The sequence below is a fragment of the Abramis brama genome, assembly GCF_963993115.1.
Source record: "Abramis brama genome assembly, chromosome: 25".
NCBI lineage: Eukaryota > Metazoa > Chordata > Actinopteri > Cypriniformes > Leuciscidae > Abramis > Abramis brama.
In genome coordinates this window covers 26,733,208-26,756,629 of record NC_139987.1, presented here as the reverse complement: position 1 = coordinate 26,756,629, position 23,422 = coordinate 26,733,208, and the positions used below count along the sequence as shown (strand labels likewise).

General features: G+C 37.7%; 1 protein-coding gene across 2 annotated transcripts in view; it reads left to right on the top strand.

The window, feature by feature from the left end:
- Positions 1–7,310: 7,310 nt before the first annotated feature.
- The window catches only part of LOC311076057 (3',5'-cyclic-AMP phosphodiesterase 4D-like), a 212,204-nt gene continuing 196,092 nt past the window's right edge, over positions 7,311–23,422 (top strand). The window contains exon 1 of one of the 2 annotated variants that reach the window (XM_084103910.1): positions 7,311–7,436. In XM_084103910.1, coding sequence (XP_083960036.1) covers positions 7,345–7,436 — 92 coding nt within the window. In that variant the 5' untranslated portion in view covers positions 7,311–7,344. The remainder of the gene's footprint in view (positions 7,437–23,422) is intronic. The other variant, XM_084103913.1, reaches the window with a different exon arrangement.

Sequence of the window (23,422 nt, the reverse complement as noted above, 5' to 3'; positions counted from 1 at the left end):
TATTTGAAAGCCGATAACCGATATATTGGCCGATAAATCTAAATCCAAATTTTTATATAATTTTCACCAGTCTCACCATTAAAAACCATGACCCAAGCACACAATTATAATGTTCTCATTATAATTTTATGTAGCCGATATGACAGACTTGTGCTGCACTTAACCATATTTTCCCTTTTGAAGGGATTCCAATCATATTTAAAGCAATTCAAAATCATCATGTTGAACAGTTGCGCATCTGAAGAGTATCAGCTTGAAGGATCAGCATTTATCGGCTTTAATATATCGGCCAAATTTTCTTATCAGGCTGATAATGATAACATTAAAATGAACATATATTGGCCAATACCGATATGGTGGCCGATATATCGTGCATCCCTGATATAAATATTCAGATTTGAGTGTGAATGCTGTTTCCCCCCCCCATAACTATATAGTATCAACAACCATTGGGTATCCATCATAACATAAAAATAATTGCTTGTAAATCGTTTCAGTGCACCATTATTTTTTCAACCCACAAGGTTATTTGTGAAGAAAACATTGTGGGAGTCTTTGTAAAAACACTTGGATATTTCTCAGCAATGGTGTTTCATCATCGCCAGTGATATAAAAGTAAGAATGAAATGGGCATTGTGATAAAATCGACTCCTAACCCTTCAGCAATGATTGGCTTTACTACTAGCTCTTCAAATCCTGTTTAAAGTGAGAAGTTCTGGGAGGGATAGATTAGACCACACTTTGACGTTTTGTCCAACGTCGCTCGCTGTGTTGCTGTCACTTATCATCCATGCAGCCTGTTCTTTCTTTGAAGGACTCTTTAAAGAGGCACAGCTGAAGGGTGTCTCTCCAGGGCTGTACGCTGATGGATGAAAGAGAATTTGTGGCTTAAGATCAGTTTCTCTTAATGTATCCACAGCAATATTCAATAGGATTTAAGTGTGAATGTTCTTGCGTCTTACATTTTTGCAGTCCTCACTCTTTTACTGTTTCACACTAGATTTTCACCTTTACTGCAGACAAAGCGAGCGCTGCTTTCTTGTGCAGAACTTTGTGGGTGGTTGCTTACAGGCAAAAGAGCCCAATATTCAGGGTAGGATTGCATCGTGTTCTTATAGTCTTGCTCAAATTGGGATTTAAAGTACACTGAGCTTTAGTAGCCGCTTCTCACATTTGTAGACAGAGGTGGTATTGAAAAGCCATGCATTTCAGTTTTGTTAAATTTTGTTTCTCAACCTCACACAATGGTAAATTCAATTTCCCTTTGAAGTGTGATATAATTAATCATTAAATTGTATATTTAAATATGTAAATAACATTCAGGAACTGTATTTATCTTGATCCAACAGACCTTATTCACAGCAGCGCCATCTTTGATTTTGAAAGCGAGGCTGTGAGGGATAGACGTGCATCTCTTCAGTGGGTTGTACTGTTATTTAATGTGTTTTTCGATTATTCTGCTGACGAAACACTGCAAAAATTATCTTTCCAGTAAATTTCAGTGAATATGACCTGTGAAAAATTATAAATGATCTAGGAGCTTTTAACAGCGGATGCTAATGAAAACACTAAATCTACTACTGCTACTAAAAACTAAAGGTTTTAATCAACCATTATTCCTGTAAATATTTAGTTTATATATAAAGTTGCATTTCAGCTGTGAAATGGCATTTTTAGAAGAGGTTGTTTAGGGTTTAGATGTTGATAGACTGAAGTTTAACATACTACTTTACAGAGTTTATCAGGCCAATATAGAATTAGCACAATGAATATTAGCATTGACCTCATGTTTGTCTTGAAAGTTCTTGCATTTTAAATATTCTACATGGGTTGAGTAGTTTTTAGAAATAACTGGCGTTCTTCATTAGCTGGCAGCATACATGTATGCATGTGTCAAATATGGCCTTATTCTACAACAAAGCGAAATCAGTGGCACCCCACCGTTCACAATCAATTTCCTCCCGTGGCTGTTCTTTGAAAAGCTGCGTCATCTTGGAGCTACATTTTATTCTTAGGCCAAACTAGTCATGCACTAATGTAGTGTTTCAGTGTGGCAGGATTCAATCAAACCTTATTGACTGGGTGCAATCTCCCTCCATTAACGTCTAATAGTTTACAAGGTTTTATGAAAAGATGGAAGTGCCGCTTGGAACCAAGGACAGATTTTCTTTTTTCTTTTTTTAATGTCTTCTCTTACGTTCCCCCACAGAGAAAACACTGTTGGATCTATTCACATTGATGGGAATGAGAGAGTAATTTCCTGTGAGGCTCGTGAATCACAGACATCCAGTTTAAATGTCACAGTCATTCGCCCTGCAAAGTGAAATTAATAGAATACCTGACGCACTTTCTTGCGATTGCATTACAGTTTTTCTGACCTGTACAAACTCCAGAGGAGATTTGTGCTGCTTTCTAAAGAAGTTTCCTTCATATATTGTCTAGTTTGGCCCCAAGCGTGGTTCATTTATAATTCACTGAGTTTCTTCAACATGGTTTCTCATCTGCTGCTGATTGGGTCGATTTGACTGGCCCGTTGGCCACCCTTTTAGTGACGCCATGATTGTTTAAATCAGCTTCGACACTGATTCTGCTGAACTGTGCACTTTCATGTCAGAAAAGCATTACAGAAGCATGAACAATCCTAAACACCTTTCATTATAACTGACCTTTACTGATTTTGGGGTTCTGTAGATGCAGCCTTTGCATATCTAAATTCTGAAAAGGTTTTACAGACGTATGAAAATAGGAATTTGTCTCTTGCCGAAGCCATGCTGTGCTGGAGTGGCATCGTATCAGCAGCCTGAATCAGCCGTGGACCGGAATACAATTTGTATGTGTCTGGTGAGTCATATTCTGCCAATTGAATGTGAATACATCTGGGATTCGTTCTGAAGTTTGTGCATGCTTTGGCATGTAATAAATAGATCATGCGTCACGCTCCATGTAAAGCATAAAAAACTGATTTTCGCAGTTTTATTCTTTTGCGTTGTGATGTAAATTATGGCTCTGCATTTGCACATTCCCAATTACACAGATTATTCACATGCTTGTTTTTCAGTATAGAGGGTATGCACTGACGCCACTTTCCCGCGGGAACACACTCCCTGAGCCGGACTGAGTGGCAGAAGAGCTGCGGAGTGACTGGATTTAATAGAGGAAACTGCGAAAACACCAGTAAAACAAACGATCATCAGTTTAAACTAAAGGTTGGACTGGATATCTTTGCAACTTACCGAAGATCCAGTGATCATGGATATTGACATGCAGCAGGAATCATGTTTCCTGACATTTATATGAGCCTGATTTCAACGCCGGGGAAATACATAAAGCACATTAGCCTGTGAACGCTTTATATAAATACAGTATAGGTCTAAATCCATGTGATCATTCGCATCAATGTTATATATATATCATCGTATCGTCCAGTACTAAATCTTGTGTAGTTTTTTTGTCAGTGTTTATTTAAAATCATCCAATTATGCAGAATATACAATGGTAAATATTTAATTGATGAGTTGTCAATACAATATATAACAATACAATATATAGGGTGTGATTTTACCCCATAATGCAGCATATTGACACCAAATGATAACTGCAAATCCACATTTCTCTGCCTGGATCCAGTTGTTTCTGTGAATTGCAGCGATTAATTTGCTTCTCTGTTAGTTTTCAGCAGTCTGTAAAAATATACCTCTTCTTTCTTTTTAAATCTAGTTGTACAGTCAATCTCACAGCTCTTTCCCATTTTAGATGTGTTTTGTGTGTTTTTCTGCGTCATTCACGCTGAAAACAAATGAGGTCCGTGGTACTTGACGATACTTGGACGTTTTGCTCTGTAATGTAAATTTCACACACCAATATTGAACAGATTTACTCTACAGATTTGGCTACAGATTTACTCCAACTCTGAGCGAACTCTCTGCTCCTCATCACAGGACTTCTCAGGCGCTGCGAGCAAATCACTCCGCAGAAGTAGCAGTGCTTCGCCTTCTGAGAATATAGTTCCCAGTATGTATACGGTTATAAGATGGCTGTGTCTCATGTGACCTTGTTTGTACACGCTGTGACTATACAAATCACCACATGTAAATAGGAAAATGTTGGCGTTATTTTGTCACTTATTTGGGAGCAGTATGCTAGCTGGAGCCATTTACCTCCAGTCTTTGTGCTAAGCTAGGCTAGCGGTGGGTGCGTCAGACAGAGTTACGGCACGCACGGAGATGAGAAGGGTATGTATGGACTTATCTAACTCTGGGGGATACGGTGAATAAGCTAAAGTCCCAAAAAGTCGGCGTGTTCCTTTAAGAAATCCATGTATATTTAGGCTGATTTAAAGGTCCATCATGTTCAACTTACACCAGACATCACTAACTTGCTTGACTGAATAAATAACTCTGACACATCCCTATTTTGAGGACTGGTTGTAGTCTCCCCATGTTCAAAGAAGGAGGCCAGTTTGTGAATCTTTAATTTGATGCATCACTAACCCAAACAGCAAAACATCTCATGGATTATCAATATCATTGACAACCATCCACACAACCAGTGTCATCACATTTAATGTGGTCTATTTTATTCCTTTGAAAGATTTACTTGTCTGTCTGACTCACGCATGCAGATTCATAACTAAAAAAAATAAAATAATTTCCATATTCTATCTTCCCAAGCTCACAGAGCACACAGTGCACACAAACGTTAAACCGGTAGGTGCTTTGATTTGCTCTACCAGACCAATATCCATTATTCAGTTCAATCATGGAACTTATCAACTTCTGAAAATCAGTCAGCCTACAGTAAACTTTAATTTGCATAGGAAAATTTGGTCTCAAGAGCCCACCCACTATGTCGGTGGAAAATGTTAGTTAACTGTGCCATGAAATAGCTTGTTTTGACATATTTCTTATTAAAATAGTAAGTTTGGATTAGAGATATTAGTTATGCATAAATGTTTAATAGCAAATAGTCTAAAATTTACATTACAGCCATGAATCAGGATTTGTACATGCTATTGGTAGTCAGAGTGTTTTTATCTCTCGAGTATTGTATTTATCGAGTGGTGCTGGGATGATGCATTTTTATAGGCTAAAACCTGGAAAGGAGTTCAGTCGTCCCAAAGTCAATGGGTTTTTTGAATGGGTTTTTGGTTAAATGGCTGAAATAAGGTCTGTGGTGAACACAAGCTCAAGACAATTTCATGTTTTATTGTTTGACATAAAATACATCAGTATTACCCCTCTCTTACTTGTCTTGAAAAAGGCGGTTGGTAACAAGTGGCTAAATGGGACTACAGAGGCAGTCGGAGACATTAAAGTCCCCCTGTGGTGCAAATCAAGCTTTTAATGTTGTTTATGTGTCTATGTGGTGTTTTTAATATGCTTTAAGACAAACCATGTGTAAATTCATAAGTCGACACCATTGCTGAGTATTTTCTCCTTAAAACTGCAGTGAACCAAAGACAGCCTCAAAAACACGCTCTGAAATCGCTGGTGTTTCTGACGTCACAAACTACCTTGTAACCAATCAGATCAACGTGTGATCGTCAACCAGTGGATCTCTGAGCTGAGTGAGTGGAGACGGGGCTCATTTGCATATTCATAGAACTGCATAATACTAAATGAGGCAAGGGTGTCGAGTTACATTCAAGCTATTTTAAGGCATGAAGATTTTTTTTTTCAAGGAAAAACGTTTAAAGGGATACTTCACTTTAAAATGAAAGTTGTGTCATCATTTACTCACCCTCAATTTGTTTCAAACCTGTATGAATTTCTTTCTTCTGCTGAACACAAAGGAATAACCAAACAGTTGACATTGACTTCCATAGTATTTTTTTTTCTACTATGGAAGTCAATGGTTCCAGTTAACTGTTTGGTTACTGACATTCTTCAAAATATCTTCCTTTGTGTTCAGCAGAAGAAAGAAATGCATACAAGTTTGAAACAACTTCAGGGTGAGTAAATGATGACAGAATTTTCATTTTAAAGTGAAGTATCCCTTTAAATATGTAATTTGAGTTTGTAATAAAAAAATATGTAATAAAGATGAGTTTTAAGGGATAAAATGACTTAAAGGGGGACCTCAAACGCCATCACGACGCACAGGTGAACTCACTCCACATTTGCAGCCTCGTTGTGTTTATAATCATGCTCTTGCAAACTATTCTAACATGTTTCTTTGTGCTGATGACGTTAAAGAGAGAGACCGTGCATTTTACTTCTGGGGATTGTGTTTAAGCCTCAAAATTCATAAAAGTTGTGTTCATTTGTGAAAATTTTCTTGGACAAAACATAAATATGTTTATATATAAATATTATAAACTTTTGTTGGTCACAGAGCTTATTTTTTGTGATAATCCAAAAGCCTATAGGAAAATCCTATTGGTATTTGTCGAGGGAACCAGTGTGATGCTAAGTTTTGGTGTGGCCTACAAATGTACGTCATCCCTGCAACACTCTATAATTTAAGAGCAATGTTCTCATTTTAGAAACAAAAAATCCTTAATTATTGAGTGGAGATGAGTCAACAAATTTTTTTTTTTTGGTTTTACATTTTTAATCTGTGTACATTTAAAAAAAAAAAAAAAAGTTTTCAATTTAAAGTAAGGGTTTTTGCTGCCTTTTAAGTTTAATAAACTTGAAATGTGAAGCTGTATTAAAGTGACAGCTTTGGATATTTGAGTTATCTCAGCAAGTTTAATCCGGGAAAAAACAATTTTTTTCTATATTTTTCAACTTTTAGAAGTAAACTACAACAGGATATAGACAAACCCCATGCTAATAAACACATTAAAAGCTACAAAGGGGTATTTTAAACCGTTTCCTGTTTTTTAGTGATAAAAATGTTCCTTAAATTAACAAAGTATGAGAGTATAGTGATTACTTCAATATAGGCTAGGCTTGGCTACTTCGATATAGCCTAGGCTACTTGATATAGATTCTGTCTGCCTGTCAGTTTGAGATTTAATAATGGTCAATTACAGTATTTTTGCCTGACAAGATGTGCTTCCTATAATTTTTTTTTTACCTCACTTAAAGTTCTTCATCTTGTTATGAAGATAACGTGCTAAATATTATAGGCGTCCTATCCTGAGTCGCTTCTCCTCAGAGTCAGTGACGGTTTAAAATAACGGTCGCTCCTGCTGAGCGGGAAAGTGACCGGCAGCATCAGTGTGGAGATGATGCGCGCGCTCCTCCTGAACATTTGCGGAGGCAGCAGCCTCTAGTCTCTAGCGCAGAAACTCTCAGTGCACATCAGTGAGTGAAGAGAGAGCGAGCGAGAGAGGGGGAGACAGCGGGATATTCTCACACACATCGACACATAGCTTACCTGAAAGCACCGGGGAAAATGGACCGAACCTACGCGGTGGATACGGGTCACCGACCGGGTCTGAAGAAATCACGGATGTCGTGGCCGTCGTCCTTTCAGGGATTTAGACGGTAAGATCATTATGAGGGATAGATGGGTGTGTGAACAGGCTTTTGTGAAGTGCACTTTCTTTGTTCAGATCAGTTCATCTCTGGAAGAATTTTTTTTCCCCTTAGAATGAACTAAATGAACTTGAAAGTCAAAGGACTTCAATGAAAATAGTGTCTTAAGCGCGCGTAGTTTCTTTGTTACGCACGCGACTCCTTTGTTTTGTTTTGATAAAACGTTATATAATCATTTAATTATTGGTGTACTAATTAGAGTACGCATTCAACATATTTAATCTCTAATAGAAAACAATAGACAATATTAACAATAAAACAATATTATTATCATTTTTAAAGTTAATGATTTCTCTCAGGGATTTGCGACTTTTTTTCAATTGCGCAAATATTTGTAATCGTAACCTATTTGATCACTGCTTACTCGTCCTTCGGTCTGTTTATTTATTTTATAAGATGACTATGCACTATAATGCCGGAATGCAATAAAGTTTGCGTGGCATTTAGGGTTTTTATGGGGTTTATGTCAATATAATCGGATGTACAGTATATGGATAATCTGGCTAATTATGCACAATATGAATATTGCTTGGGCGGAACCAGCGCAAATTCATGTGCTTTCAGGTAGAATTATCTAACGCTTGTGAGGAGTGTGTGTCAAATAGAGCTTATTGGCATTTATGCATTTATCAGTTCAAATGTGTTGACATATATTGTTATTTTTACAACCAAATATGGAGATTTTAATTTTTTTAATATTTGTTGATAACGAAATTAATGCTAGTTAATGCTACAATACTAGTTAAAAACATCCTTAAACTGCAACAATAAAAACATAATATGCATTAAGAATATTTGATTAATAATATCATTAACCATTACTATAGCTTTAAGCCTTATATTTAAAGTTATTTGGCAGTCTAAATGGTGTAATTTATTATACGACAGCGATCAATAGGGGAATTTAGGCTAGATTACGCTGATGCCAGTCGTCATTGACAGTCTCAGAGTTTTGCTGTGTGGCACAGTTCTGTTTTGCTGATCATTAATCATAGTTGTTGTTCCACCTTGAATTGTCCTCAGGAGGACAGACTTCTCCTCTTACAAACATAATTAATGTGCCGAAGTGTCTTTCTCACCTAACCTCTAACCATGTCCTCTCATTCCCATACACACACAAAGAAAAACAGTAATGTGCCATGGAACGGCAAGTGTTAACCTACTCAGTTGGCATTTCTTGATTTTCTGTCACTGATTAGACCTACACGGTATTGCTGACTTGAGAGGTTTTTGTCTCTGGAGTTGGTTTCAAACCGAACACAGTGGGGGTCGAGCAGAGGTGGATTTTTGCTCTTAAATACAGAGAACACTTTGTCCTGTGGGCTTTCTGGGCGGGCTGCCCTCATCTCCCAGTATATTGCTTATAAGGAGTAATGCCAGTGTTGGGTTTCATTCCCTGAGTGCAGCCCAGAGACATCATTGTTAGGACGGAGTTGTGCTAATCCAGCAGGATAGATAGAATCTGACAGCTTTCTGTCCCTCCATTGACAGTCTACGCAACTACCGCTTTTAAAGTCCCACTTGAAACGTGCAGTTTTGAATGATGCGTTGACGTAATTTCCACTGAAACAGGAAGCTAAGGCGGGACATATTGAATGGCTCCTCCCTCTTTTCAAATAGCCAATAGCGTTTAGATTAACTCACAGACTGCAAGCCGTACTTGACATTAACAGCACCATGGAAGTGAATCCGAGCGCGTTAGATGATACGTTAGATTCAATACATAGTTCCCACAGGCCAATTAATGTCACGTGACCTCCCCGGAGACGCCATCTTTGAGGGCATAAGCTGCTGTGTTTACAAGGTTTTACAAGCAAAATTCGAAGATTTCTTCCTATTTATAATGTTACGAAAATCATGAAGAGACAAAGTGACAGAGATTATAAAGACACTCTATTAACACAAGACAGAGAGAGGTACAATGCGAAAATTTCAGTCATAAATGGTGTTGATCCGTATGCACTAAACTGAGCACTGATTTTGCAGCTTTGGCTCAGATACTGTATTATCCATGTGTACCATTATCTGGTATTGGCTAGGAGTTTTAACACATGTAAGCAATTCCGAGCCTGGAAATATGTGCATGAATATGAATATAGCAAGCAAGCAAGCAAGCAAGCAAACTTTATTTATAAAGCACTTTACAACGACCGAAGTAGCCCAAAGTGCTGTACAAAACAAACCATAACACAACACAGCTAATGCAATATAAAATACATAGTGAAGTAAGTTAAAATTAAAACATATAAAACAAACAATAACATACAAAATGTCAACTCCCGGTGTTAAAGGCCAAGGAAAATAGATGAGTTTTTAAAAGCGATTTAAAATGAGTAAGTGAAGTGGCCTGTTTTACCGGCTGAGGCAGGTCATTCCATATACACGGTATGAAAATAAATAAAACTCGCGTGCAAATTAATGTAACAGTTAATGCGGAACTACTTTATACGCGGGTTCTTTAGGGACATAATCTGAGATTGCAAGGCTGGAATGTGTGTGTGCGTCAGTCTGTGTCTGTGTCTGTGTGTGTGAGTGAGAGAGAGAGTCGCGGGCGCGATCGAACAGTGGAAACAATGTTGTTTTTGTATGTTTTTAATACCTCGTCATTTTGTACATACAGGACATCATTCAAACTGCAAAGTGTTAACTTATATTTGTGTACACTCGCAATAAAAAACAACAAATTCTTGCGTGTTTTGAGGGAGTTTCTTTCCTGTTTATCCTCGCCAGCCATAACCTCCATCGTTGTTCTGACAAAAGCTTCGTCTTGTCACATTCATGGAGTCTAATGACGGGTAACGTTATACTGTAAAATCCAAATTTAACTGAACCTCCGGCACGATTTGAACATCCATTGACCCAGCAGGAGATGACCATTTTCACTTTTTTTACGAAATTAACTCGTTTCAGCTTCTTCGTCTAATGTTCTGCCCACAGCATGCCCACAGAAATGGCGCCGGGTCGGCAAATGCCCGTATGTTGTGACGTCATGTGGGAACTATGTATAGAGGTGTGAATAAATTCGAGCCATTTTATTCTTAACCAACGTACAGTTGGAAAACGGAATAAAACTCAAGCGTTTGAGCAACCGAACAACCCTTATTGCTCCGTGACGTGTCAACGGTCGCTTTGGACAGGTGGTATTTATAGCACAAGGGGCGGAGCTTTAGATTCTAGAGAGCATTTGATTGGACAGAAGATGTGATCAGAAGCTGAAGTCCGCAGTGAAGGCTAACATATTCATACTAAAAGCTAAAAAACGTAAATTTTGATTTCAGGGGGCCTTTAAGGTCCAGAAAGGTAGTAAAGACATCATTAAAGTAATCCATGTGACTCCAGTGATTTAACCTCAATTTTATGAAGTGACACGTGTGCTTTGTTTGTGCAATAAAAAACATAATTTACCACTTTATTTACAAAATATTAATCTCCAAAGCACGTTCACGCAACGTCTGCTCTCGTGTCAACACAACACGCATGCGTCGTGGTTCTCTCGTGAACTCTCTCGCGTTTTGGAGATTAATATTTTGTAAATAAAGTCAGGGCCGCGGGAAGTGGGGGTGCTGTTTTCACAGAATTGTAAATGCAACGCATATGTTTGTTCATTAAAATTTATTAATTTTTAGCATTTAGTCATTTATTTGTAATAAACACTTTAAGTGGGCTATTTAAAAATTGTTATTTATATGTTAAATTATCTTTTTAAAACATAAGCGCAGAGTGTTATGTAATATTGTGTGTGTGTGTGTGTGTGTCGAAAGAATTTGTCCGCAGCTGCTCAAAAAAAAAAAAAAAAACCCAGTCAAAAACCCCACTGTCAGTGTTTTGTAAGGAACATGCAAATATGTAAAATATAGCAGGAGACATTTTAATTGTTTACTAATAAAACAGTTATTTTTTTATGTCAGTGTCTGTCGGCTAGACAGATGAAGTTGACGACTCGCGATCTTCGCAGCGCCAGAGAGAAATGCACATTTCATACGAATTACATAAGCAGCGCAGTCTGTTTTCTTTCGTTTTGAATTGTTCTGCTAAAGAGTAGACATTTCAAGCTATCTTTATGTCTCAGGTCTGTGAGGCAATAGGCTACATTATAGGCCTACGCTGAGTCTCGGTTCATTTATGAGACGAGCTCCAGGTTCGCCAGCGCCTCCGTGTCCTGATTATCTATTTTCTAATAGCCTATATTTATTTATTAAATCCAGACAATTGGTTGAAGAAACATCGATTAAAATTAAGATACAATTAATACAAAACGAAATTTAATTTAAAGACAGGCTTTGTGCTTTCAGTTCGAGGTCTCTGTTAAAGTTTTAAAACATTCGTTTAGTGCCGCTTTAGAGCGCTCACGTCCGTAACGGAGAACTGTCTGTAACATTTTTTTTGTAATTTTTTTTGTGTGAAATAAATTTCTAAATAAATTCGACTTAGTCCAGTGCGACTTAGGCTATATATGTTTTTTTCTTCCTTGTGGCGCATTTTTTGACTGATATACTACTCCGGAGCGACTTATAAAATAGGCTACGGACTGGTAGGCTAAGTTAGGCTATTTATTTTTTTTTGTGCAAATGTCCCATAAAGTCCCATCCTTTAAGGATTAATTTATGTCCCGTTGACCGGTCCATTGCATTACGAATAAAAGCAGAATCAATAAAGTCAAAAATGTGATGTGCAGTCAGGTGGTTTGAGTGTGTGCGCGTTTTTTGACGAGTTTTATAGTCTTGATATTGTTTCTTATTCAAAAGTGGTGACGCCCCCCCCCCAAAAAAATCCGCACCCCCAACCTAAAACCTCTTCCCACGGCCCTGAATAAAGTAGTCTTTTTTTTGCGCAAACAGCACTCTTGTCACTTCATATAATTGAGGTTAAATCACTGGAGTCACATGGATTAGTTTAATGATATCTTTAAATTTCTGGAGCTTGAAAATGGTAGTTGCGTAGACTGTCAATGGAGGGACAGAAAGCTCTCAGATTTCATCAAAAAGATCTTCGTTTGTGGTCCAAAGATGAGCAAATGTCTTACGGGTTTGGAACGATATGAGGGTGAGTAAATGATGACAGAATTTTCATTTTTGGATGAACCAAACCTTCATGTTTTGAAAACATTATTTCTTAATGTTCTCTGAAAATTCTAAACTTCCAGTTTTTAAAACTTTCTTTGGGTTATGCGAATGTAAATGGAACATTCAAACGTATAATTTTGGAAAAAATTATGGGAATGTGACTTTTGAATGTGTTCTTAACGTTCTGAAACAAGTAGTAACGTTTAAAAAACAGACGAACACCCAACCAAAACATTTCAGAAAAAAAAAAAAACATTTAATGAAGGATGTGTAAATAATACTTTTATGATAACATTTTGACAACATTATTAAAGACTGAAGATCTTCTATTAAGAACTCGAGAGAACCTTGACCGAATGTTAGCCAAACTTCTACGAACGTTCCCTGTAATCTGGGTAGACAAATAGACACAAATGACATCTGTCACCCATTGGTCTGCATTTTGTTCAGTTTGGTCAGATTTGTGTCATGTATGTCAAACCATTATTCAAATACACTTCTTTTCTGGAGGGTAATTGCTGTCAAAAGTCAGTAATGCTCAGGAGTTAAAAGGTCATTACTATGCATTAGAAAGTGCACTTAGTCTAATTAAAGAGCTTCAAGCAGTGTGGCACTCAGTTTTTCATTGCTTTCTGCTGGGGTTGTTTGTCAGATAGACATGGTTGTATTTAGGGGGGGTTTCAGGTTTGTAAGCTCGAGTTGTCATCCTCATTATGGTGTATGACCCTGTGACTGGTGCATTACTTTCCAGCTATAAAATGAAACATTATCAGATTTATGAGTATTGTGTAACAACATTATGTCTCATCAGGGTCAAGGGCAGGTCCAACCACAGGGTCTGTGCTATAGAGTTGTCCCTGTGAATTAGGGCTGCACGATTATGACAAAAATCATAATTGTCGATTATTCCCTTGAAATTGTAATTGCGATTATTAATTACGATTATCATAATTTACATTGAATATATATATATATATATATATATATATATATATATATATATATATATATATATATATAGACATATATATATAATGTATATATAGACATATTATTATACATGTTTACTTAAAAATTGTGAACACACACACTGTCCCCCTTTACTTAACATACACATAAATTGTAAGAATATGACTAATAGTAAAGACTACTAATAAATAAACATTAGGCCTATGCTAAAGCTATTAAATAGCAGTCCTAAACTAGCTTTTGTTAATACAATGTTGGTATGAGCCACCACAGTCATTTAAAAATATAAAAAAATAACACAAAGTGAAAATAAAGTGGCATTTTGGGTTAATATTGAAATGACAGTTACCATGGTGAATAGGCCTACACAATATTAACAAGAACTGTTAATGAAACATGGAAACTGCTCCTGGCGAATAGAATGAAAATCATCCCTGCATGCAAATCCTTCTCAGCTAACACACGACGTACCAGTAACGTGATTTATTGGTATTTTACTTTTATTTCGTGACTTACTAATTTACAACGTAACAACGTTGCATGCTCGTAGTTTCCTTTGCACTTAAACACAGCGCGTGCCGCCGCATTTGCGCGTGCAATTGAAGAGTGTGCGCTACGAGCACAGTAGCCTATAACGGCTGACAGGACAGGAACGTCCGTTTTTCTGAGGTGAAAGACTTTATTTCAGCGTACATATACGTCACTGCCTGGTAGTTCCTATTGTGCCGGGTTTTCTGAAGTAGTTGTGATTCGCCTCTCATAACATGCTCTAAATGCACGCAGAGTGGATTTTTTTTTTTTTTTTTTTTTTTTGTAATCGCGGCTTTGAACGATTACGTAATCGTGGGATCCATAATCGTAATCGCGATTAGAAATTCGATTAATTGTGCAGCCCTACTGTGAATGGTTGTCTAATTTGCAGCAAAGTTATGGCTGTGTTTTCACCCAAACTCTGGATCATTTTCTTGTGTCCATCTACTGGAATGTCGCTGGTCGGAAATTCCAGCAAGGAATGTGTTAAAAGAAGCTGAGGTTGTACAATACTATAATTTTCTGTTTGGTTGGTCACCATCCTAAATGTCATATTTGACAGGTCTCAATAATAAGTTATTTTTTGTTTTGTTTTGTTACTGTAGTTAAATTTTTTAATTGCCCTGTCAATGATTTCTCATTCCTCAGTTTAACCACAAAATGCCATCTTAATAAAGTTTTATTTTTACCAATGCATTTTTATATATTGCTAGGGCTGCGCCCTAATATTCAATTAATTGTTAGTCGACTAGAAGTGGCTTATTAATATACACGTGCAATTAGTTGACTAATCGCTTAAATGAACGTCTACTAGTCAACTAGAAAAATCTTTAGTCAAGGGCAGCCCTACGTATATATTACATATATTTTTCAATCTTTAAAATTTTTTGCTCACTAAAAAGTATATATCAATTTTATAATTACATTACAATATTATTATTAATATTATTATTAAATGATTTTGTATTCTGAATTTAAGATGATCACAAGTCATTTTTGCAAATTTGGCAAAGCCATCTATTTTAGCCAGTTAGAAGACATTGTCTTGGTGTCTAATCACCAGAATTTACAACAGCAATTTGCAACACAAAACACTCTTACACCGGCCCCGGGCTTGCTGTTAATTGCCAGTCGAAGTTCCCTTTTTTGCGGAATTTAATTATTTTGCTCTCCTAATATTACTTGAGCAAGTTTTAAATGCATGACCCTTGCGATAAAAGCTGACACACAAGCTATTGAGCCCGTAGGCCTGTGTGTCAGCTTATTGACCAGAGCGCTGGGTGATCCTCAAGGGACATTCGAGTGCTGCAATATCCTGGCCACTGTAACTAGCTTCATGTCCCTACACGCTTTAACCGAGCCGCTCTTTGGGTTTATGGAGGGAAAGTGAATGTTTACAATTGTTACTTCATTTATCTTGATGCTGTACAGTTAGTTCTTTGTAGAGAATGAAAGTGATGCAAACTAGGGCTGTCAAATAAAAATTCGATTTTCGAATGTTCGTTGCATTAAAAAAACTGCACATTCGAATGCAAAAACCGTGTTTTTGGTGTGCCAAGATGCGCGAGACATGATGATGACGTAACTGACGCGGTTTGATTTTGTTAGCTTATCCAGTGTACAGCGCTGCGGCTGCGTTGCTAATTTTAAAAATGGCAGAAAAATGGTGGAAAAAGGCTTTTTGCTGATGAAAACCCTCTCAGTTGGAGGGAAAAATCGTGCAACAACACACTTGACCAAACCTGCACATCGGTCAGAGCTGAGCGTGTGTTTTCATCAGCTGGAAACACTGTCAACAGAAAGCGCTCATCACTCAGATCAAGATGAGCGTCTGGGGTTTTTGATGAACTATATGTAGATGTAGTGAGTAGAAGTGAGTGTTTCTGAATGCCAGTTTGCTATTTAGTGTTCATGTAGTTCATTACGCTTCTGTTGAAGAGTGTTTTCTCAGGTTACAGATGCACGAACACAGTTTTATGCACTATTGTAACCTAATTTTCCTTGCATGCACATTAAGGAAATTATAATTTAATCAAGAACAATTGATTTAAAAGTTAATGCACTTTAAAAAGTGAATGTCATTTCATTTCAATAAAAGTTGCGATGCTTGATTTGGTTTATACTTGCTTTTTGCGCTCGCTTGCGCCCTCTTGTTGGGCATAGGAGACAATACAGTACTTTTCCCCCCTCTAACCTTTAGAATTTGAATATAATGCGAATTTCGCTAATATGTAAGAAAGAAATTTTCAGCTTTTCAGCCATTTTGACGGCCCAAATGCAAACAGCGGGAAAAGGCAACAGTTTTGTCTGGACATAGCAAGATTGCATTTTGTTGGCAGGTGAGAATGGCTTTGCTGTCAATAACACTATTGTTTTGTTATACCCTTACTGATATAATGACCCATTTTCCCACCTGAGCATCATCTGTGTGTCTGCGCCTCTGTAATGTTGCAGTATGAGGTTGGCTCGCATTACACCAGAATATTTTCCTCCAGTAATATGTTGAGCTGGAGACAACTGATGGATTTTGACAGCATAATAAATCATTGAAGATCTGCATCCCAGGGCCAAACTTATAATTTGAGAGCGGACTTGCTGTGCATGATGGGAAGGACCAGATATTACTATACAGGCTTCATCATTTTAGGCTAATCATCTTGAGAGATTTTGGGCACTTGAACTGTGCTTTGCAGACATGCTTCAAGTCATGTGAAGCTGCTTTAGGGAGTGCTGTCCTCTTAAATCTCTTCACAGACAGCTAATTTAAAAGAACTAACCAAACATACAGGCTAGCTCTGTAGCTTTGACACGGTCAGTGTCGCTTTGTGATGAAGAGTCCAGCTGGAGCTGAGAGGAAAATTAAACCTTGCTTTCTATTTTCTTGTGTTAGTCATCTTGGAGTCGAGAGACTGCTGATGTTCTTGTAAAAGTGGGAGTTTCTAGACTCTTCACACCACTCAAGTAGTGCTACTACCTTCTCAAGTGCTAATTGAAAGCACAACAGCAACACGCTTGAATAAAAATCGTTCTGGGTGTATGCCATTAGTAGGGTGGTATTCTTAAAGGGTACATAACACACAGTTTCTGTCAATCTCATGTTAATCTTGAGGACCTATAGAGTAGTGTTGCCTCCTTCATATCTCTGAAGAGTCTTTAGTTTGATCAGATTTATAAGAGACAGACTCACTCCCAGAATCAGACACTACTGCTATTTATAAAGCACATCTCCTGTAAGGATGTCCCGATACCACTTTTTGCCGAACGAGTCCGATACCGATACTTTCATTTTTGGTACTCGCCGATACCGATACCGTAACCGATACCTGAATTTTCACTGCATTTGTAATTTTTACATGTATTAGTAGATAAACCAAAATAATATAAATCATATTAGTTGGCTTAATTTGTTCATCAAATATATATTTCTTTCAGTTATTTTCATGCTTAAGGCGAGACACGGCAGGCAAAAACATTGTTTTTTTTTTTACTGGTCAATTTTGAGATTTTTGGATATTTGTCTTCAATAACATGTCTTCTTTCAGACTGTGGTGAAAAAAAGTCCGAAATACACATTTAGGTCTTTATTTTATTACACTTTGTCTGTTTGCGTCTGTAGATTTCGCGTAAATTCAACAAAAGTTGTCGTTGTAAATCATCCCGCCGATCCGCGATCTCTGTCTGTTCTCTGTCGTCACAGGCACGGCTGGAAAGCTCTCTCTTCACTGTACAATGCTGTCGGATCCAAATATGGTCATTTCCTTTTTATCAGCAACCAATCGCGAAAGTAAAAGGGCTGAATGCGCAATCTCATTGGCTGATGATAAGTCTTTAAAGCCTGTTTTCTCAAAATGACTTTTCTCTCATACTCCAAGTCCGAAATCTCCACTTCAGTAGCACCGATATACACCAAACCTTCCAGTCTTGTACCTAGTTATATTATGAAGACATTTCCAGGGGGATTTGTAAATATATTATTCCTAGCCTGATTTATATAATATTTTATTCCAAAAAACATGGCGAAAATCATTTTTTTAAGGCTACTGACAGTATATTCTGATTTACAGGATAACAAAAGTAGATATCCATAAATCCCTCTGTAATTTTTTCCCCATCTAATATGTGAACACAATGAAAAAATAATTTTTAATCTGGCTTTATCCAATACTCAGATTTCGTTTTTTAAAATATATACAAATTAGCGCATATTTAATTAGATATTGCCTAATTTGCATATTTAAACATTAAATTACAGAAAACTTGTAATACATTTTTTTCTCATCTTAATGTAGGTAATCAACTGGGAAAGTTTCATGGTGATATCTGCTAGTTAAAATTTTTACCCTATTCACCTGTAGTGTCTCGCCTTAATTAAGCCAGCTAAAATGCATTGTATGAGCTTCTGTTACTGTCACTGTTCATTCTATTGCTCTATCATATTGTATTGTATTGCTTTCATTTAATAGCACAGCACATATTTAGAGCAGCTCCAGCAGGGCTCAGTGCTGAGGATTGGGTCAGCGGTTCAGATGTTTGTCAAAACCAGTGAAATATCAATTATTTAATCCAATTTTGATATTACAACAAAAACTACCTGCCTAATTAATGCGAATTTAAAAGAAGTAAACAGTCAGTAACAAAATAAGAACAAACAATCGAATTACAAATAGGACAAATAAATACAATAGAACAAAGAAAGACTACAAATGAAATAAACAGTGTTTTTTGAGTTTTTCAGGTAGATCTAACAGGTACAGACATTTGAATAAAGTAATCAAATGTGAAAAAAGCATATTCATTACTGTATAAATTATATATAGATGGATATTTTTGTAAAGTTGAAAAGGGTAGCCTATTTAGTCAAGAGCAGTGAGCATTTCTTTGTCCTTTGTTTGATTAACATTAAAACACAGAAGCAGGATTATTAGACTGCTGCCCCTTTAAGACCGAACGCACGGACCGCATTTAAACATGCTACGTTCATTTGAGATATAACCGACTTTGTTTACTATAGGATACTCACCAAGATGGGCGTTTTTACATAATTTTGTGTGAATTCGTCCGTACAAGCGCAAGACGTGAAAGACAATAATTCAGTATTTCGTGCGCTGAGACGCTGGTTTGTGAGGCGCGCGCTTCGGATGTTTGCGTTCATGGAACTTCTTGACCTGCACACGTCCTGTAATAATGTAGGGAACCACTCGTTATACTTAAATCAGGTAACAGTTCATGTTTTACTTTACTTACATATACGATTTAGTTTTCAACCAAATAACATGTGCTGAGTGAACGATCAGCAATCAAGAGCATTCAACAGAAGTGCACTCGCTCTCTCTCTCTCTCTCTCTCTCTCTCTCTCTCTCTCTCTCTCTCTCTCTCACTCTCGTCAGTTAACGTTAATAATAAGCTACATGCCTCGTTTTATTTTCTTTGCCATTGACATCCGACTGAACAAACTTTCCACTGTTGTCTGTTTAAAGGGATGTGCTCGACCAGCTCGCGCGTCTATGCCTCAGTTCACCTCGACAAAGCACTCGCGGCGGCCAGTTTCGGTGCGTGGTATCGGCGAATTTTTAGGAGTACGAGTACGAGTATATGAGGACAGTAGTGTTGTCAAAAGACCCGGTACTTCGGTACCAAGTCGGTACTAAAAAAATGTAAACGTCACGGTACCAAGTTTTCTTAAGTACCGGTGGTACCGAGGACCCGTTCAAACCCGGTTCCTTGATGCGCATGCATGCGCTGAGCGCGTGCAGTTGCGCGTCCTCTTTATTAAAGCGCTGAGACATGGCGACCGGCGGTGCTGCTGACGTGGTGGCTGTAAATCCACTTGTTGATAAGAAAGGAGGAAAGAGACACTTATGGAAATATTTTGGATTAGGCTAATGTCACGTTGCCATAAGTGGCCGTTTTTTGCAGATTCGTTATTCCAAATCTCTCATATTAGGAGCGACGCGGCGCGCTCGTTTTTCCCATTTATTTACTGTCTATGGTTTTTCCAGGAGCGCCTATGTTCATGTTTGCATAGCAACAACAGACGCCACGGGAGAGAAAGCGCTTGTGGAAAGGAGAAACTTGTCGATCTCCGAATGCAACGTTACGTTACTGTACATGAGGAGAGTAAGATGGAAAGCTTGTAAAGATTAGTTCCATATAAATTCACGGATAATTTGTTGTTTTGTCGTTAGTGAAAATCAATATTGACCTTGTATTTGAAAAAGGATCCTCAGATAAAAACAATAGGCCTACTAAAATTCAGAGTAAGTTCGTTCGCATTCGGAGATCGACTATTTTTGAAACGGTGCGAACTGCGCTCTCCATGATGACAAGGAAGTATCAGCAAAGAATTTATCGATTTCTAGCACTTTGGTACCGAAATTGGTACCGAGAACCGTGGATTTTCACTGGTATCGGTACCGAATACTGAAATTTTGGTACCGTGACAACACTAGAGGACAGTATCGGCACGATGCCAGTATCGGTATCGGGCCATCCCTAATCTCCTGTTATTAATTATAATACCGTATGGTTTGTTGGGTCTGATTGCTTTCACACCTCAAGCGAGCCGTCCCAGAGTTGGTTTGCAGTCGGGCCGAGACCCTCTCGTTCACGCGATCTCAGAGTGGTTGTTTTGGTGCGGATCCGAGCGCGATTGCCGTGTTCACACATGCCTAAACGAACCGAACCTAGGGGGAAAATGCACCTCGTTCTGAAACAAACACTCAGGCGTGAAAGAACCCTTAGAATAAACAAATGGACACTCACGGTGAACAGCTACATACATGTATTTAAACACACACAATTCATCATTGCATTATCCCTTTTGATTCACTAAACGCTAGTGTTGTTTAAATGATATGCACTTGCACGCTGATTGCCAACTAAACAGACATTTGATGCAGTTTTACTCTCCGCCTGCGGTTCCGACTCATGACCGGGATCTTTTATCGCTGGGACTGCTATAAAACATTTGTCACCGAAATGCCGGGAACAAACAAACACACTTGCACAGCCCCGGAAAAACTAACTGCATCCACTGTTCTGCTAATGCCGGGAACTAGGGCTGCACGATTAATCGCAATTTACATGTAATCGCACTTAAATCGATTTGGCTTATCGCGATTTTGAAATCGCTAAGGCTGCGATTATTTTTTATGCGCAGCTTGTCATTGATGTACGGCTCTGTAAACGCTGCTCCATCTGAAAGCACTGTGAGTTTGAGTCACTTACAATGTGCATTTGAAAAAGCAACAAACCTAACATCTTTCCAATCACGAGAATCATTTATGAACCTCTCGTCCAACAACAGACAACATTTAATAACATGCATTTACTCCAAACTCACTTCATAACGACAGCTGAGCTCCTCCCTCTGTGAGATGATGTGCCTTCTTACACAGAATAAGGCAGTCGTGTGTTTACAAGTCATGTTTAATCAAAGCGTTTCAATCTTCTGTTTATTAAGCTACAGCGATAGCATTATTGTACTTCTGTGGCAGGGCATATTTAGCGTGTTTGCGTGAGAGCGCCCTCTGGCGTTCAAATGGGGCAGTATTTACTACCAATCAGCCGCACTCCACTGACAAGCTGCGCATAAGATAATCGCAGCCTTTGCCAAATCGCATTCGGTTTTATTGCGATTAAATTTATTGCGATTTTGATTTATTTTCAGACATCATGAGAATAACGTAACACTTGGAATTTTTTCGGCCAAGGCCGATATATCGGCCGATATTTGGCATTTTTGAAATATCGGCATCGGCCGATCAGTTTTTCTGATTGGCCGATGTGTTGAAAGCGGGACTTTTATTTTGACGGCGCTCCGGACTTTTATTTTGACGGGCGGCGCTGAGAACACCAGCGCCAGAAGAGAACGGCTGCTCCTCAGATCAAACAGCACTCAGATTCTCCGTCTTCATTAATTTACGATCTCTGTCAGTCATATCTAATACTTTGTTAGACAGAACTGGTAAACAAAGTAAGTAAATGGTAACTTATGTGAAGTAAGTAAAGTAAAGCGTTTGCTTTTATATTATTTGTAACAGAAAAGGCAAACAATCAGGCTAAAATACTTTCTCATTTGCCGTCAACATTCAGCAAATGCGCATCTACGTCATTTAAACAAATCTCTGAATATCTAATAAACATTTAATTTCACAAACCTTGCAGATTTAATTGAATCCAGCTGTGATATCTTGTGAAGTGTTACTGCCTGCAAGTGACGGTCGGTCCGTGCGAAGTGAGTGAATGCGAACAGAAGATCAGCTTCAGGAGACGCGATCGAAAAACTTTAAATCCTTCATTTTAAAATATGCTGATATATAACCAGTTGCCAACTGTGTCATATTCATATCGTTTTCACTGTGCTGTATGTAAAACTAGCGTTACCTTGTCTTTATTTGAAAAAATATGATTACCAGCACGAAATTACCAGATTACTGAGAGCCCAGTGTTTAGGCTACCTTCTTTTTATTCACATATTCATATATTTATAAACAATTGCTTTGTGAAAAATACTGTAATAGGATTGCAAATTTAAGAAGTTGCCATCTAAAGTATTAAAATCATGTTTATTTTAAAAATTTGTTTTATAATTTATTAAATATTGATTAAAATAAATATATATAAAAATATCGGCCATCGGCCACCCTGCTCTCCAAGATATCGGCATCGGCATCGGCCATCAAAAAACCAATATCGGTCGACCACTAGTTATAACAAGAGTATCTATGGCAAGAGCTCTTTTCAGTTGCTGCTTTCTTTTCCTCGTGATTATTTAGTTTTTTCCCTTTGAATTCTGCTGTCGTAGTATGAAAAATGACAACATATACTGCACATTTGTGGTCTGTTCTCCCGATTTAACTTACGATGTATCCCATTAATAATTCACTGGAATGCACGAAGAATCTCTCGTTATTCTCCTCAAATCCTCTCGCCTCTTTCCAGGTTTGTTTTCACAGGTAAAAACAATTTATAATCTGTCAAAATGACAGAAATCACTTTGAAATAGCGTCACGCAATGCTGAAGTTAATGAACATTAACGTATGTTCACTGAAGTAAATATTATATACATTACTACAGTGATATTTAACCCGTCCGTTATTGCTGTGGAAAGAATCACGCTTTTGGGGTTATTCAAGGTCTGTTGAAAAGTATCTTTTTGATGCTTTTACACTTTTAAATGTCCTTTTAATGTTCGACGGTTGAAGGGTGAGTAGAATAATGTCATCTCATTGTGACACTTAAAAAAAAAACACACGTATTATTGCATTCATAGAGTGAGCCTTTCACTGATTGTTCACAGCTTAACGGAAGTTACACCCTTAATTGGCACAGAAATACGTCCAACTCGTTTTTTTTAAACTTTGGCCATG